Source organism: Pelodiscus sinensis, chromosome 25, assembly GCF_049634645.1.
Source record: "Pelodiscus sinensis isolate JC-2024 chromosome 25, ASM4963464v1, whole genome shotgun sequence".
Lineage (NCBI taxonomy): Eukaryota > Metazoa > Chordata > Testudines > Trionychidae > Pelodiscus > Pelodiscus sinensis.
The window spans coordinates 21,354,550-21,372,756 of NC_134735.1; the positions used below are offsets into that span (position 1 = coordinate 21,354,550).

General features: G+C 48.5%; 1 protein-coding gene across 19 annotated transcripts in view; it reads left to right on the forward strand.

The window, feature by feature from the left end:
- HIVEP3 (HIVEP zinc finger 3) overlaps positions 1-18,207 on the forward strand; it is a 399,795-nt gene that overhangs the window by 316,289 nt on the left and 65,299 nt on the right. For all 19 annotated transcript variants that reach the window (XM_075908749.1, XM_075908754.1, XM_075908755.1 and 16 more), the window contains one exon: positions 3,057-3,202. In XM_075908749.1, the coding sequence (XP_075764864.1) occupies positions 3,057-3,202 (146 nt within the window). The remainder of the gene's footprint in view (positions 1-3,056; positions 3,203-18,207) is intronic.

Below are 18,207 nucleotides of genomic sequence, written 5' to 3' on the forward strand. Positions count from 1 at the left end.
TCCTGCAGAAACCCTCAAGGCAGGATTTCAAGGAGCCAGGAGACACATAAAATGAGTGTTATAATAACAGTAACTAATATTTCACACTTGTTCTGCATCTTTCATTCCAAAGAGTCTCAAAGCATATTGCCCATGATGGGCCCCATTCTCAGCCACCTGCCCTCCAGTTGACTTTGATGAGAATTGTGCGTGATCACACACACATAGGGGAGTGCTTTTAGGCTAGGCCTGGGAGGAGCATCTAAACCTCAGGTTTAAAATATCTAGTGTCCCTGGAATCCTAGGTTGAAATCTGGACAGGAGGACACAGCTCAGTCCTCTAGGCAGAGATATATGTAATGACATGCAGCTCTCCCCAACAGGATTAAAGATCTTTTTGCCAAAACCATCAAAATAAACCCCAGTGGATATTAAAGAGATCATGGTGCATTTTGCAAGAGTAAGGGCTTTGCCCTGGTGTATCTACAAAAGGCACTTCTCTGCACTGTTGAGTTCTCTCTTAGATAATGGTCTCCCACTCCAAGTCCACTACCCTTTACTGGTGGTATGTATAGAATGTTTCATGATGAGAGGTCCTGGGGTGTATATGTAAAATATGTTTACTGTGTTCAGCTGGAACATACTAAACTGAGACGGCTGCTTTCGTGGTGTGTCTTCTAAGAAAATGGTTTGCCTGAGTTTGTATTAGTAACTGCTGCTTAAATGGGATAGTATTAGCACAAATCCTGGAGGAAAATGGCTCTAATACCAAATAGATAGTGTTTTTCAATCAAATGTTCAGTAGGAAGAAAGTTCTAAAGCCTGCTCATTTAATATACCCGTTATTAAGAAAAATCTCCAGGGACAGTTTCCTGGCTACCCAGGTCAACACTAGCTGAATTCCAGTGGCCACAATCAGGTACCACAAGTTCAGACTTCAGTCCGAACCTTAGTAAATATTCTTAAAATTCCTCTTTATAGAACTATACATTGTCAGATAGTACAGTAGAAAAGTTAATATAAACCAGAGGCTTTAATACCTGATATAAGTTACCAGTAAGCTGTATATTGCATACAGTCTTCATACTGGGCTTGATTTTTCAGTCTGAGTAAAATTTACCAAACAGGTGAAGTTTGAAGGAAGCGTTGGGCGCTCTGCAAATAGCTACATGACTAACTAAATTGCTAGTGAACAATGCACCCTTTTTCAATGATACACAATTATGTGTTAGTAGAATAACCACTGTTTAATTTATTTTACAACTGTCTAGGGCCTTCTATCTGTCCATTTATGTCTAGCCCTTTCCTAATGCTACGTCTGTAATGGCATATATTGCCGCTGTTCTTTTACAAAAGATGAAACTGGAGCATAGAAAAAGTTAGGGTGAAAACTTGCAGAAAAGTTTCATCAACTTTGGGTGTTCACGTTGTGACCTCAGTCTAGGTTGTGGTTTTTGAATGTGGTGATCATCCCTGCTCCCACTGACCTCACTTGGAGTTTTAGGTTCTCAGCCCCTCAGAGCATGTCTACACAGGAGGGCTAAACTCAAAATAAGCTACTCAACTTGAGCTATGCTAGTTGCGTAGGTCAAGTCGAAATAGCCTATTTCAGCTCTTGGCGCTGGCCACCCAGCAGTTATTTCAAGGCAGAGCACTCTTCCCCCGACTTCCCTTACTCCTCGTACAATGAGGGTTAGAGGAGTTGGAGTAAGCACTGAGCATTTAATGGCAGTCAGGCCTGCCAATGCAGGGAGGGGGAGGCAAAGGAGGAAATTGCCCTGGGCTCGGTGATTCAAAAGGACCTGGGGCTCCCAACTGGTGCTGCTGCTACTGCAGCACTCAAGACTGGCTGCCCCTGGTCCCCCCCTTCTAGTCAAAGCCCGGCCCCCCCCCCCCCCGGGAACATGGAGCCCCACTCCCACCTTGCCCAGGAGCCCACTGAGGCCGTCAGCCCCCTTTCCCTCTCTTCCCCAGTGGCAGTAGCCACAAAATGAAGGCGTCGTGCACTGCTGGGCATGCAGAGTAAATGTAACTCAGGCGAAAGCCAATTTGCTCTTTCACAACTTTGCGTGTGACGTGAAATAAAACGTTTTGTTAGCTCGGGCCTTTGCAATGCCCCCCCAATGCAGGGTCATGCGGCGCTCCTTCAAGTGGCATGGCGAGGTTCACGCGCAGAGCCTTGCTCGTCTGAGGACAGATTGAGTCCCATAGCACAGAACCAAGGCATAGACCCGCAGGGTATAAACACAGCGATGTACAGACTCATGCTAGTGGCATGTCATAGTGTGGTTGTCTTTGTGCGAGGGTCTCATGCTTGACAGTGAGAAGAAGAGAAAACTTCACTTTTAGAACCTCTTGGGGGAGAGAGAGAAGCAGGTTTTGTTGGCCTTATATCGGGCACTTGGCTAGCTCTGTTCTTCTTGAAAGGAAGTCGCTTTCAGAGACCAGTGGTTTCTACAAAGTTTAGAGGTGAAAATGTAGATTTTTGAAGAAAGAGACCAAAGTTGAAGCCGACCTCACTCGTTTTGCAATATTTCCTTTTTAGCAACGCATATACTGTCCGACTCTAGCAGTGAGTGCGAGGATATATAGGAAATAGTATTTCCAACAGTTGGAGCAGTGCATGGGGAACCTAGTCGGGTTTCTATTCCTAAGCCAGTGACCCTGTAGCAGACACTTCACCTATCTATGCCTCAGTTTCCAATTTTGTAAAAGAAAGAGAACTGTACAGACCAGCCTTACAAGAGGAACATAATTCCTAAAATTTGTTAATGATGATTATGAAAATAAAATATGTAAATTGCTGTTAATTTACATAATATGTCTGTACTATAGTACATATTCCCAGCACTTAAAAGTTCAGTCTAAATTAGACATGTCGAACAGGGTACAAGAGCCAGAATTTGAGAGCATATTTGAAAATGCGAGTCCTCATTATTAGGTACAGTTGTCCTAGTCAACATCACTTGTGGTAGGCTGCCTTCTCAATCGGAGGGAACCCTGTGTATATGGTCTGTGTATTTGTTAGAGCCCTTTGAAATGTAATAAATGATTGTTTTGCTCTTTTGGGGAGGTAGGTTCATTTGCCTTCACTCCTTTCCAATGAAGGTCGAAAAGATTTAACTAGAGCTGAGAAGGAAGAGGATAAAAGAGGCAAATCAGAAGAAGAGGCTCCCGTATCCAAAAGAGGGGAGCCAGCCAGGATCAAGATCTTTGAAGGGGGGTAAGTATCTCATTTTGTTTCCAGACTTTTATTACAACCTGTTTCATAAGAGCTGATCAGCAAAAACAAAGTCAAGTCAGTAAAGGTGTGTCCAGTGGATATCAGCAGGGGATAGCCAGGTATAGACTGACCCAAGTGGTTCCCTTTTACTTTTCTACAGCCACTTAAATTAAACTGACTCTTGAGAATTGTATATAAGTCCATCTAGATTCAGTTTCTTTCCTGAGCTGGTCTTCGAGTTAGCAAGCACTTCATTAGCACCGCTCTGCAAATGGGTCAGTGAAGACAGTGGAAGGGTGGCAGATATTTCCTGCAGCTGTCTCTGTGGAGGAGATCATGGGATGGCACCATATTTTTAGTTCTTTTCAGAGTCTTCAGCTCAAAATGAAGTTCTTACTAGTTGCTTCCCTGAGTGATGACGGAATTGGAATGCTCTTTTCTGTTGCTAGGGGCTTTTTGCTGGGGAGTTGAAAGGGTAGATTGCAAACTGATCGATCAACCAGTCAAATAATGTCAGTTGACAGCCTATTATTTGTCCTCCATGGAATATTACCAAATATTGTAGCGAGAATGTCCTGATTTAGACAGCAGCTTGCCCTTTTGGATGGTGTCACTCTTTCATTTTTAGAACTTAATTTTACTGAGTGTTGCATTTTTCCTGAGTTAAAATGACTTAGTTAAGTAACTTATTTTTTGTAATTAGGCATAAGTGTCTAAGGCAACTCTTGCTAGTGACCATAAAATCTTGTTCTATTTTGTTACTGTTGTTACTAACCGATAAATTAGTGCTTTCAAATATTTGACCATTTTTTACATTATTTGACAATATTTGATTGGTCAATTGACCAATGGTTTTTACACAGGTTAAATACCCAACAACAGGATTGATTTCTCTACTTGTGTCGGCTCCCTCCCAACTCTGATGTAGTAGTTCCAAAGTAGTTCCAACCACAAACTCTAAATTTACTTCATAAACTGTTTTTATTTCATGGTAATTTGCCACATACTCTTGAAGTTGCTTAGTATTTCTGATTGTCTTTTGAAAAATAAAAATCAATACTCAAGTAGTACATCAATGAGATTCAGTTAAGACTCCTATGTCCTACATATTTTAAAGGGGGCAAAAAATACTTCCGAAGCTTGTAGCAAGATAAGTCAGTTCCGCTGAGACCTGGTGAGTCCTTTTGGTTTTGTCTGGTCGGAAAAGACTTTATTGTGTCAAGGGCTGTGGTTTTCTCTTTTCTGTTACCTGTAAGTTTGCTTTTCTTTTCAAATGTTGAATTGGCATTCAATAAATTGTTTAAACCAAAAGAGTAAAGAAAGGCTTAATGAAAATCTGCTACTAAGTTCAGTCCAAGCAATCCCCCTCTTGCTTAGATGAATGCCCCCAAATTTACTAGTCAACTCATCTTGCATAGATGTAGGCAGTGGCATTGAGAGGTAGATCCATGCAGTGAAGTACAAGAGAGCAAACATATAAGAACATCTCATCTTGATCTCTGTGGCTAGCAACTCCGCGTTGTTAACTAGCACCTTGCCGTCTAAGTGATTTACCAGAGTTTGGGAGGCAGAGAAGGGAACAGGAGCAAAGCCACGCATGGAAGATGCTGTGCAAATGCTCTTGTTCAGTGTCGGAATGAATGTCACACAGACGAATGTCGCTTGTGTTTTATTGTCTTTAAACACACGAAGCACCTCCAGTGCCCTCGTATTGGTTCGTCTTGGAATTAGGAATCTCAGAGGGAAACTTGTGTTTTGGAAGTTAGACAACTTGTTATCTGTGATCAAGCTAGCTCATAATCGAATGTGGCTGAAATTCACCCGAGCTTGCACAAGTCTGCACAGGAGTTTCTTTCCCAGAGTGGCCCTTTCTAAGACAGTTCTGCCATAAACAGAAGGGAAAAGGACACTCGGGGCTTAAGTAAAAGACCAGTGTTCTTCAGTACTGAGGAAAATCCAGTCTCCTTACTACTACTACATGTTTTCAAACATAACTCCCTTTAACACCCAAGACAGAGTAACTCTGTTTAACGTGCTCTGTGTAAGAATAACATTAGTGAATCCACACTCTTCTGTATAGAGAAGAGAAGATGACAGCTGGTTAGTGACAAGCGTAATCGCTGATGCAGTACATCAGAGCAGGGTGCTAAAATATTACCTCCAAATAACACAGTAAAGGGTCCTCTCAGAACTCTGATTGTCAGCCCGGGTAATGTGGCCACCAGAGATACTAGGGGACCAGTCAGTGTTTGGTGTCTAATTGTATCAGCACAGCTGTCGACATGCAACGATTCAGCTCCTTACACACTTCACATTCTTCTTTGGCAAAGTGACTCTTCTCAGGACAGTTTCTACCTGGGCAGGGACAGCTTTGGAGGGACTGCAGTACTGTATGCAGTGGAACCAGCAAGGTGGCTGTGGTCAAAGTGTGTGTGTGAGGGGGGGGTGTGCTCCCAGAAGGGGTGGAGCCTTGAGTGGAAGGGGCAGGCCCCATGGGGCTCCTTCAGCCATTTTTAAAGGCCCTTCCCTCACTGGCTTCTTGTGGGTTGGCCAGAGAGAGTCACTGAACAGCAATTCACGATGCTTCTCCTGCAAAAGCTGATCTTCCTGCCAGATGCTCGCTCCAGCTCCCTCTTCCTCTCTCTCCGGCCTTTTCTTTCTTCTGCTACCAGCGCTTGTCTCCCTCCTTGCTGCCGTTACTCTTTGGCTTCCCCTAAGGGGACTTTTTAAACAAAAACGGTCCCAAACCGAAGCCTAAATAAAGAGAAATAAAGCCTTAAATTGAATTAGCTGTTAAACCTCAGTCCAGGAGGAATAACAGCTAATTCGATTTAGGGCTTTAATTTGGAATCCCGTTTCACTGCCATGTGTAGACGTGGGCAGTTACTTCGGGCTAGTCAATTTCTAAAATGGCGACCGGCCGGGAACATGCTAAGGAAACGGGGGATATTTAAATCCTGCACTTCATTTGCAATTTTGGTTGCCCTCATTAGCCTCCCTAGATCGAAGTAGGGGCTAGTGTAGACATACCCTGAGGCACATTGCAGTGGTTAGAACCATGACAATTATTTTTAAAGGTCAAGTGGACCAGTGCTAGTTTGGGAGCAGCGTCATGACTCCTCAGCGATTCTGTATCATCTTCATCTGTATTCTTTGATATTCTGGGGATGTGGTCCCCATTTTCAAATCTTACATCATGAAATTGTAGATTGCTCTTGACTAGGTTTGAAAGTGGGGAGTCTGTCATGGGAGGAGAAACCTGGCCTGCTTGCCCTGACCTCGTGTTCCCAAGGTGGAATCTAGTCTCCCAGGGAGGAGTTACAGTCCGTAAATGCTCTACTGCTTCCTGGCCAGCCTCTCTGCACTTTCACAGCACTGATCAATTTGTTTGTTGCACAAGTAGATTGCAAGGGGCTAGGGGCAGTGCTAACATCTAAGTCACTGAGAGCGTTCGCTTCGCTTCTACAAGACTTGCATGTGCAGCAGTTACTTTAGAAAAGGGGAGGGCACAGGTACTTCCTCCAGAGAGCAGATACAAACGTGCTGACTTCTGTGCTGCTGTTAATGGTAAAATTTCATTTTGCTTTGTAGGAGGAGGGGCTTGGTATGGAACTGAGCTGCATTTTCCTTTCAGTCGCTCCTCTTTGAAAACAGTAAAACTCCAATGACTCCAGTTTAGTTACCTCAGCTGAAAAACTCCAGTAGTTTGACCAGATTCTAGGCTCGTTTACTCTGGTTTCAAGCCAGTGTAATTTCATTAACTTCGCTTGGGTTGCTTCTGATTTGCACTAGGGATTTAGTTGTAAGAAATGGTGTCTGGGCCAGCAGCTGATTCGATGGAAGTCAGAGCAGCTTTCAGGCCCTTGCTGAGGGTCACTCTTCCTGTTCTAATTCTTTCATCCAGCCTCCTTAGTAAAACTCCCCCCCCCCACCCTCCCCGACGGCTGTAGTGTCATCCACCCTAAAGTCCTCTGATTCAAGGTTATTATTTCAGTCTAAAAACAGCATGCCACCCAGCACTCCCTTGAACAGATTAAATGTCTGAAAGAATTCAAAAGCCACTGGCTTGTCTTTCTCGCGCGGTACTAATAGTCAGGGGACTTACATGTGATTCAAACTTTTTGCTCCTCAGAAGATCCTAAGGGTTGAACTGCAAGATGCGCTGCCTGCTATCGCTGTCTTCTGCACCCCAGGCTAAAACTGTAGCTGAATTTGTTCACACATCTGCGTGAACCAGACTGTTTGGTCAGAGAAAGTTTCCTTTCAGACTAGGGGAAAAGTAGAAGCTTTGGGGCTGGTTTCTCGGACTTCAACATCACTACTAATGAATGGGCACATTTTTAAAAACTCCTTTTTGGAGCATGTTGGCTGGACTTTTCTCACCTTGGTGGACAGCCTGGAATCTGTAGTTGGCTTTTACTTGAGCATCTCATCCCATTTCTATGAAAGGCTGCAGAAGCTGCAGCTCCAGACACAGGCTCACACTCCTGGAAAATCCCTAGCACAACAATGCAAATGTTTCACTGCCTCCGAGAAGCGCTCTTGTTTAAAGAAGCAAAGTTTCACAATGTGCAATTGCAAACCTCCTCATGGAGCCCAGTTCACTAGGTTTCCTTTGCTCTTTATGTGAGCTCAGGGGATTTGCCTGCTTTATTTTTAAAGTAACTTTTCCCAGAGACTTTGGCGCGAGCGCATAATGAGCCATGTATCAGCGAAGGAGGACTCTGACACAGCTGACATCAGCATAACACACAGAAATGCTATTGTGCCAGCGGGAATTAATATCTGCATGGTGCCAATTCTCATTCCTTCCTCTGCAAGCCTTCTCGGTCGCAGACACACACTGCTTCTCAGCACCGCTTTGTGGTGGGGTTCTGTATCTCTCTAGAGTGGGGATAGTGCTAGCTGTCCATGTGTTTGTGGTGCCTGCGCTCTTCGCCATTACAGCTCAGGACTCCTCTGGTTGTATTTCACTTTTCAAATATTAAGTGAAGTGGCTCCGTTCACTTTCACCAGTGTGGGACACTTCACTGGGAAAGGGAGCCAAACCTGTCATTAGAGAGCTACATCATGTCAGGTTTCCAGTTAAGCATTGTACAGCCAAAATGATCAGTCTCATTCATATGAGGTGCCTTCTGGTTTTGAAACACAAAACAGGACTGTGTAGCACTTTACAGACTAACAAGATGGTTTATTAGATGATGAGCTTTCGTGGGCCAGACCCACTTCCTCAGATCAAATAGTGGAAGAAAATTGTCACAACCATATATACCAAAGGATATGGTTGTGACAATTTTCTTCCACTATTTGATCTGAGGAAGTGGGCCTGGCCCACGAAAGCTCATCCCCTAATAAACCATCTTGTTAGTCTGTAAAGTGCTACATAGTCCTGTTTTGTGTTTCAGCTGCACCAGACTAACACGGCTACATTTCTACCACTATGCTGGTTTTGAGTGCTGGACCCCTGCCTTTCAGCAGAGAAGAGCTGCAGAGCAGGTTGTAAAGACTTTAACCGGATTAAAAAAAGAGCTAGACAGATTCATGGAGGTTAGGTCCATCAATGGCCTGGGGCAGGGACGGTGTCCCCAGCCTCTGTGTGTCTGGAAATGGATGACAGGAGAGGGATCACGTGAGGATTCCCTGTTGTGTTCACTCTGGGGCACCCGGCCTCGGCCACTGTGGGCACACAGGACACTGGGCTAGATGGCCTTTTGGTCTGACCCAGTCTGGCCGCTCTGATGTTCTTGTGCACGGCTCTGGAACAGCGGAATCTCAAACCCTGAGAAAACCAGTCTGTAGGTGTTGCGAGTTGGCTGTGCAGACACAGCTGGTGCTCAGAACTAATCCTGCTGTTTTAAAGGCTGGGGTTTGTTTGACGTGTGTGGTGTGGTAGACAGTTAAGAGAAAAGAAAAGAATAAATGTGGCGGGGTGGGACTTGACTCATGTCTCTGAGATTTGTAAATTTCTGTTTGTTGAGCATTTAGCTTAAAATACGGGGAGTGGGAGCATTCTGATCTTTGGAGCGAGAAGGGCTGAGATTTTCAGACGTAGGGGACAATGCACAATGCTTCCTGGAATTCAAGGGGGAGGTGCATCAAAACGCCCATGGCAGATTGTAAAACCCCAGCCATTATGTGTAACTATATTGTTGTGGGGGTCTGGCTTTGGTTTTTATTACTAATTTCAAAAAATCTTATCAGTCCAAAATGTTGGAAACTTTACAACAACCTTAGCACAGCCTTCACTTCTGTGTTACACGAATCTCCTCATATGCCCCTTTTTAATAAAGGAATTGAAGAAGTTTGGGTGTGTTCTCATGAATCCTGGTACGCAGATACCCACTCCCCCCCTCGTGAGTAGTGTGGGTTGGATGGTGAACAGCTGTATGCTACATTTGGTGCTAGGAAACAAAACATTCAGCCGCCTTATCTTTTCTGAATGGAGCTGCTAAACCCATATTTACACTGTGCATTACAGAATAGACGCAAGGCCTGTTCTCTGCCCGCAGAGCTTCCAGTCCAGAAAAGACAAGACCCAGTGCAGCAGATCAAGCAAAGGGAGAGTGAGAGTTACTAATACTGAGGAGAACAAGATGATTGTTTCAAGAGGTAGATTCGCAGATGGGGAGAGAAGGCGCTTGGAGACTGAATTCAGGAAGGCTCTTCCAGGAATAGGAGTCCGGATGCTAGAAGGCAGGAAGCAAAGTGTCAGAGGAGAAGGAAGATGAGAAATCTGGAAGAGAGGAGGGGTGCAGAGAGAGCAGAGAGGAGCTGTGACTTGTTTGGAAGCCAGCTCTACAGCTCCCAGTGTGTCTGTTGGTTGTAAATAGCTGGCTGGCTTTGTCAGATGAGGATGCTTTGTCTTGGAGAGCTAACTGGGTTCCCTTTTGAGTAAGCGTCTGAGTGAGCTCTCGCTGTAATGCTGCACCACTTACCCACCCGCCCACTCACCTCTGTGGTGTCTGTACACCAGTAGCTCAGGTGCCTCAGGTGATTCGTTTTTAAAACAGGATATTCTATCCGGTGGCAGTAACGTTGCTGCACAAGTGTCTCCACATGCCTGTGTGTTTTTCTCTCAGAGCTGTCGGTTTCCTTGCACGGGGTGACCTCCAGCCATGCTGCCAGAGGACGCTGTTACACAGACGGGAATTTACCCTGTTTTCCATAGGCTCCTTGGCATCAAAGCGGGTGGAAGTCAAAGTACACGTGTGTTCTTCCGTGTGCACATACACAGCAGCATCATTCATGACGTGAGTGCTGTGAGTCCTGGCACTTCTCTACCTTCTCCTCCGTGGCTGAGAGTGAGTAATGTCCCCTCATGCTGACAGCTGATGGCACTAAGGTAGGCAGGTTTCCATTCAGTAGCACCTGGGTTTTCACTGAGCAGTCCCTCCACAAGCATATTCTAGAGACAGTGCAAGTATTGGGAATCCGATTCTGCCCATGACGTGGGCTATGTCTACACTGTGGAGCTGTTTTGGGTACCAGAAATATTCCAAAATAGCTATTCCGCGTCTATTGAAGCAGTCAAATAGATTTTGAAATAACAGGCAGCTTATTCCGACTTCCCTGTAACCCTCATTCCACTAGGGTTAAGGGGTGTTTTGGAATAGCGTTTTATTTCAAAATTAACTCAAAATAAGCTATGCAATTTAAGTAGCACAAATTGCGTAGCTTATTTCGAGGTAAGGGTGCTGTGTAGACGTACCCACTGTGACCTCAGGAAGCCACTTTCCCCTCTGAACTTTGATTTTCTTGCCTATAATAAAATGGGGGTGAGAACGTTTACCTACGTCAGACTGGGCAGTGCGGCTTTATTCTTTAATGTCTTTGGAAGGGCATAATGTCCTTTGATGAGTACTGAGTAAACTTAAAAAACAACCAATAGTCTTGCAGCACCTTAGGGTATGTCTACACTACCCCGCTAGTTCGAACTAGCGGGGTAATGTATGCATACCGCACTTGCTAATGAAGCCCGGGATTTGAATTTCCCGGGCTTCATTAGCATAAGCGGGGAGCCGCCATTTTTAAATCCCCGCTGCTTCGAACCCCGTGTAGCGCGGCTACACGGGGCTCGAACTAGGTAGTTCGGACTAGGGTCCTATTCCGAACTACCGGTACTCCGAGGTGTACCGGTAGTTCGGAATAGGCACCCTAGTCCGAACTACCTAGTTCGAGCCCCGTGTAGCCGCGCTACACGGGGTTCGAAGCAGCGGGGATTTAAAAATGGCAGCTCCCCGCTTATGCTAATGAAGCCCGGGAAATTCAAATCCCGGGCTTCATTAGCAAGTGCGGTATGCATACATTACCCCGCTAGTTCGAACTAGCGGGGTAGTGTAGACATACCCTTAGAGACTAACACAAAATGTAAATGGTATCATGAGCTTTCATGGTCACGGTCCTCTTCTTTTGGTGAATGGATTTAAGGGGTTCAGGGGACAAATAAATAGCAGAGAAAGTGAGGGGATGGAGAGGGAAAGAGAAGGAAAAAATATATATTTGTCAGTTAGAGTGTCCAAGAAGTACGTTGTACCCATGAAAGCTCATGATCCCATTTACATGTTTTGTTAGTCTTTAAGGTGCTGCAGGACTATTGGTTGTTTTTTAAGTTTTTCCGGTTATAGGCTAACTCAGCTCCCCCTCTGAAGCTTTTGAACAGGGTAAATGAGGCGGACAGCATGGGTTCTAAGTATTGTAAGTACCTGGTGCTTGGATTTTTATGTCATTAGAGTGTGGAATGTAGCCAGCTGTCCACTTCAGGTCTTTGTTTAAACCTCTAGTGCAGGTGTAAATGAAACCAAGTTGTGCATCTTCTCTCTCCAGCTGGTTTTTGAAATTGCCTTGTAATAATATGGTCACCTTTAGATCCAGGAGTGAGTGCCGGGCAAATTAAAATGTTCCCCAGCAGGGTTCTGTGTGTCCCCACTTCGAATGTCTGATTTGTGTCCATTCACCCTGTGTCGCAGAGACTGTCCAGTTTGGCTAGTGTACATGGCAGGGGGCACGGCTGGCACTTGATGGTGTAGATCACATTGGTGGATGTGCAGTTGTATGAGCCTCTGGTGTGCTGGCTGATGTGGTTGGGTCCAGTGATGAAATTGCTTGTGGGGACAGAGTTGGCACCAGGGCTGATTGCAGGGGTGGGCTCTGGGTGAGTGTGATGGAGGTGTGCTGTGTGGTTGCTGGACAGAATTTGTTTGAGGTTGGGGGTTGTCTGTAGGCGAGGACTTGCCTGTCTCCCAAGGCCTGTGAGAGTGGGGGGTCATTTTCCAGGACAGGCTGTAGACGGTTAAGGATGCACTGGGGGGTTAAGTTGGGGGCTGTAGGTGATGACCAGATGTGTCCTGTTGTTTTCTCTGTTGGGCCTGTCTGGAAGAAGCTGATGCCTGGGTACTTGTCTGGCCCAATCAGTCTGTTTTAGCGCTTCTCTAGGTGGGTCTTTTGGTTCGAAGAGTACCTGATAGAGACCCTGTAGGTTTTTGTCTCGGTCTGTGGGACTGGAGCAAATCCGGTTGTATCTTAGGACCTGGCTGTAAACAGTTGACTGGGAAATGTGTCTGGGATGGAAGCCAGAGGCGTGTTGGTAAGTGTCACGGTCGGTAGGTTTCCGGTATAAGGCAGTGGAAATGTGGCCACCATGTAATCATACTGTAGTGTCAAGTGGGTATCTCTTGTGGACTGGCCCAGGCTGAGTTTGATGGTCGGGGGGAAGTTGTTGAAATCCTTGTGGAACTTGTGATGAGGACTGTTAGTTTCCCCCTCTCTTTTCTGTCCTGAATATCCACTCACTTAACCTGGCAAATTGGACACACTCTGATGTGTATTCCTGTTTCCCCAGGAAATTAGACAAATGCGAAAGTTAGACTGAGTTACTGTCTGATTTTTAATGTAGTAACAATGTCTCCTGTGTATAGCCAACCTGCTTGTCTGCCTGCCACATCCTAGCTCGCTGCTAATGTTCCACAAGCATCTATTGAAAAATATCATCTACTGTTTCCTACTCAGCCTGGTGGGAGACGCTCAGCTTTTCTGCAGGGACGTCTCCTCCCGCGGTGACTGACAGTCACTTCCGCAGTCTGCCCTGGCTGCCTCTGGGAATCTCTGGCTGCTGGCTTGGCGGTGAGCGGAAGGCTGAGTGCCTGAGCTGTAAGAAGACAGTTGCCCGGTAATGGCAGTGCATGGAGGCGGATCGCTCAGCTTGAAGGCGGATCGCTGGGTGGATACCTTCAGCTCCTCATGAGATTTTGCCCTTTAAATTCCACAGAAAAAACCAGCTGGGGCAGGTCCTCCAGCAGCAATTCTAGGCCTCAGGACCGAAAGAAATGGCCCATCTGTCCCCTCCCTCATCTGGGACCACAAGCCTCCTCTCTCCCCAGCCTGGACAAGCCCCATGTGCTGCCCCCCTTGCCCTGCCAGGGGCCAGGCTAGCCTCGCCCCCCTTCCCCCGCTGGGATGAACCCACTGAGCCTCACCTCCCTCCCACGGCCCCAGTGTGCTTGCTTTGCAGCATCTCTTGAGGAAAAAAACGCTTTTGATAGGCCCCATGCGGGTTCCGGGCTCCAGTATCCAGCCCCAGGACCTGCCTGGGAAATATCAAAAGCATCTCTGAATCTAGAGACCTTTTCGGCAGAGCTGCTGTGGCAGTGGCTGGGGGCCCGGGCCCCTTTGAATTGCAGGGCCCCTGGGCAATTGCCCCCTTCCCTCCCCCCATGGGGAGCCTGAGCTGGGGTATTGGTTTTGGATTAGAATAAGGGGAAATAAAAGACTGAAGAAGCCATAAGTGGCTCTGGCTGCCAGGAGCCGGTCAGCTTGCATTGCCACCAGCTGTGCTGTTCCCATCAGGGCTGGCGGCTGTGCAGAGAGTGGAACAACAGCAGTGTCTTTCCTTTCCTCTCCTGCAGTATCCAGGTCAGCTCAGTTCATTGCAAGCGGCATGGCAGAGCCCCAAAGTGGAAGGGAGAGAGGCCTTGCTCAAAGCCTCACCATTACCTCTGTGCTAATTCGAGAACCACCCTGGTACGGACCCTGGCAGGCGGAGGCGGACGTGGCTCTGTGCGCTGCCACGCCCCTTCCCTCGTGCTGGGGGAAGAGCAGTGCAGTGACACTCTCTGCCGGAGGCTTTCCCCCACCACTCCCATAGCGGAGGGGGCAGTGCCTGGGAGCTGGGGGGGGGCCGCGGAGCGCCAGATAAAGCACCATCCCCCTCACTCCCTCCCAGCCTCAGCAGAAACTTTAATCCAGCAAACCCCATTTCCCAGGCTTGCTGTGGGAAGGAGGTTCAATTGCAGCAGGCCTAGGGGGCCCGTGGACCAGGCGAGATGCAAAGGGATGCAAGGCACACGGTCGATGGGAAGCCACAGCTGCTATGGAGCCAGAGGAAGGATTCAAAGAGGGAGTGACTGGAATGGCAGGGAGAGAGGACGGCTGCCTGCAGCCCAGCATGTCCCACAGTTCTGGGGAGCTGGGCTCGCTTCTCCCTGACGCTGACAGAGGCAGCTCGGTGTCTGGCTGGTCCTGGCACTCAGCAGTGGCTTGCTGGACCATTCTGCCTCCACAGCAGCAGCCCCTGCCCTTCCTTCCTCCTCCTGTTTGAACTTCTCTTCCTGGTTCTTTGACAGTGAGGAGCAGAGGGGGGAATAACTCTGCCTGCGGCTGCTGCAGCATCTCCCTGGTAGGGATGAAGGAGCAGCCGAGAAGGCACAGGGGCTGTGTCTACACTATATGGCTCCATCGATGGAGCCATGTAGATGAGGGTTGTAGGCAAAGGGAAATGAAGCCACGATTTAAATAATCGCGGCTTCATTTAAATTTACATGGCTGCTGCGCTGAGCCGACAAACAGCTGATCAGCTGTTTGTCGGCTCAGTGCGCTAGTCTGGACGCTCCCGCGCCGACCTGAAAGCCTTTTATCGACCTCCCCGTTATTCCTCGTGGAATGAGGTTTACCGGGGCTGCCGACAAAGGGCTTTCATGTCGGCAGGGGAGCGTCCAGACTAGCGCGCTGAGCGGACAAACAGCTGATCAGCTGTTTTTCGGCTCAGCGCGGCAGCCATGTAAATTTAAATGAAGCCACGATCATTTAAATCACGGTTTCATTTCCCTTTGCCAAACAAACAAATCTACATGGCTCCGTCGATGGAGCCATGTCGTTTAGACGTACCCAGGATCATGACCAAGTGCCGCTCTGTCTGCGAGGCACCGTTCCCAGCCTGGCTGATGGCAGCTTGTTCCCAGCCTGGGCCCAGCTTCTGTGCCTAACTCATTAGCTCCTGGTCTGTGGGTCAGACAGGCTGCCGGGGTCCCCCACCCACCAAAGCAGAGACGATTCTTACCGACTGGGTGATGGACCAAGCCGTCCAAAAACAGGAAGAGGCTGAGGGGTCCAACCCAGGGATACACCTACAGGCTGAGGGAACCGCACCGTCCATTTTTCATCTAGGCACTCAGCTCCAGTGACCTCTCACAACACAGTCTGATCCAGAACCAAACATTTCAACTTCTGGCAGTGGGAAGGATCTAGTGTTCCCTCCCAGAAAGGTCCTCCGGGTTCTACTCCATCTCGTTGTACAGAAGTGCACAGGGGCATCGGAGCCATTCTTGACCTCAACTGGCAGAGCAGAATATGAAAATGAAGTTTTGGGTTCCCTCGGGAAGTAGTGGAGTCTCCATCCCTAGGGGTGTTTACGTCTCGGCTTGACAAAGCCCTGGCTGGGTTGATTTAGTTGGGATTGGTGCTGCCTAGAGCAGGGGGCTGGACTTGACCTCCTGAGGTCTCTTCCAGCTCTATGGTTCTATGATCCCGGCTTCTACAGTCTCATCACTGACCTTGGGGAACTTCTTGACTTCAGTAGATGTAGCAGACACGTATCTCTGTATTCCCATCAGCCCGTGCTGCCGCATACTGCTGAGGTTCACCCACAGCAAGAGACATTATCTGTACTGAACACTCCAGTGCAACCTGTCATGGGGCACGAGGGCTCCTCTGCTCTCTTTCACTTTCACTAGTGACTCTTTTCCTCTGTCTTGTTCTCACAGGGCAAAAGTCAAATTAAGATCCTCAACTTCAGCTACGTTAATTGCCCAGCTGAAGTTGAAATAGCTGACCTCGGCTTTTGGCCCAGTCTACACAGCAGCAAGTTGAAGGAAGAGCACTCTTCCCCTGACTTCCCTTACTCCGCGTGAAATGAGGGTTACAGGAGTCCTCCAGCTCGACATTATTCTGAAATAAGGGCTTGCTGTGTCGACCCACATTTTGTTATATTGAAATAACAGCAGTTACTCCGAACTACCGCTGCTGCGTAGGCGTACCCAGAGTGGCATGCTTTCCTGGGTCACTTCCTTCATCCAGCAGTCTGCACTCACAGTTCTCTTGTCCTGCTTGCATCTTCAGCCTCCTCTTCCTTTCATCCTCTGCTCAATTTGCCCTGTAACCTCAGCAGGAACTTTCAGCTACGTCTCCAAACCTTGGATTTTCTCGTCTATCAGATCAATCAGGCGGCTCTTTGTACAGACAAAGCAACGTGCAGAAACCCTTCCCACGATGCATCCCACAGCTTCCACTCCCCTTGTCTTCATTGTCTCTTGCATGCTGTGGGTCGCTAGCTTTGCAGCCCCAGCTACCAACGGCCTCCCAGCCTAAATTCTGCCAAAAAAGGAAAAAACACCACAGGCCTCCTCCCCAAACTGCCCTTCCCGACTCCCATGCGAGCGAGCTCCCCTGTTCTCAGCTCTGCTCGCTGGCTCCTGTACAGCTGCTCCCTCGCTGCTGACCAGATGCTGGCTGTCTGGAGGCCCACTTCTCTCACCCGCAGGACAGTTTTCTGCACTCTTCGCCCTTGCAGCCGTTTGCGTGAGTTCTTGCACCCAGGGCCTTTGGCAGATTTACGTGACTGGGTTGTGTCCTCTGTAGGGTGCAGGAGAGCACTTCAGTGACCGTGAACAGCTGAGCTCTGGGCTGCTGGTAGAGATTTATGTCCTGTTCATTTTGCCAGGAAAGGCACATTGAGATGCCATAAGCATTTCTTCAAAAGGGACATCGCCAAGATTGGGCAGCTCGGATGTGTGAATGACTGCAAAATACTTTTCTGAAAAGGAGCAGTAGAGGCAAAGTGAATTAGTGGGAACACAACAATATACATTAGAGGTGATCAATAAGATGCCCCAGTTGTCTTTCACTTAAGTGGACTGAGCCTGCCAGGTGTGAGGGGCACGTGAAGGGAGCTCACCAGTCCAGTGTGAGGGGCACGTGAAGGGAGCTCACCAGTCCAGTGTGAGGGGCACGTGAAGGGAGCTCACCAGCCCGGTGTGAGGGGCACGTGAAGGGAGCTCACCAGTCCAGTGTGAGGGGCACGTGAAGGGAGCTCACCAGTCCGGTGTGAGGGGCACGTGAAGGGAGCTCACCGGTCCGGTGTGAGGGGCACGTGAAGGGAGCTCACCAGTCCGGTGTGAGGGGCACGTGAAGGGAGCTCACCAGTCCAGTGTGAGGGGCACGTGAAGGGAGCTCACCAGCCAGGTGTGAGGGGCACGTGAAGGGAGCTCACCAGCCAGGTGTGAGGGGCACGTGAAGGGAGCTCACCAGTCCAGTGTGAGGGGCACGTGAAGGGAGCTCACCAGCCCGGTATGAGGGGCACGTAAAGGGAGCTCACCAGCCAGGTGTGAGGGGCATGTGAAGGGAGCTCACCAGTCCGGTGTGAGGGGCACGTGAAGGAAGCTCACCAGCCCGGTGTGAGGGGCACGTGAAGGGAGCTCACCAGTCCGGTGTGAGGGGCACGTGAAAGGAGCTCACCAGCCCGGTGTGAGGGGCACGTGAAGGGAGCTCACCAGCCCGGTGTGAGGGGCACGTGAAGGGAGCTCACCAGCCCGGTGTGAGGGGCACGTGAAGGGAGCTCACCAGCCCGGTGTGAGGGGCACGTGAAGGGAGCTCACCAGTCCGGTGTGAGGGGCACGTGAAGGGAGCTCACCAGCCCGGTGTGAGGGGCACGTGAAGGGAGCTCACCAGCCCGGTGT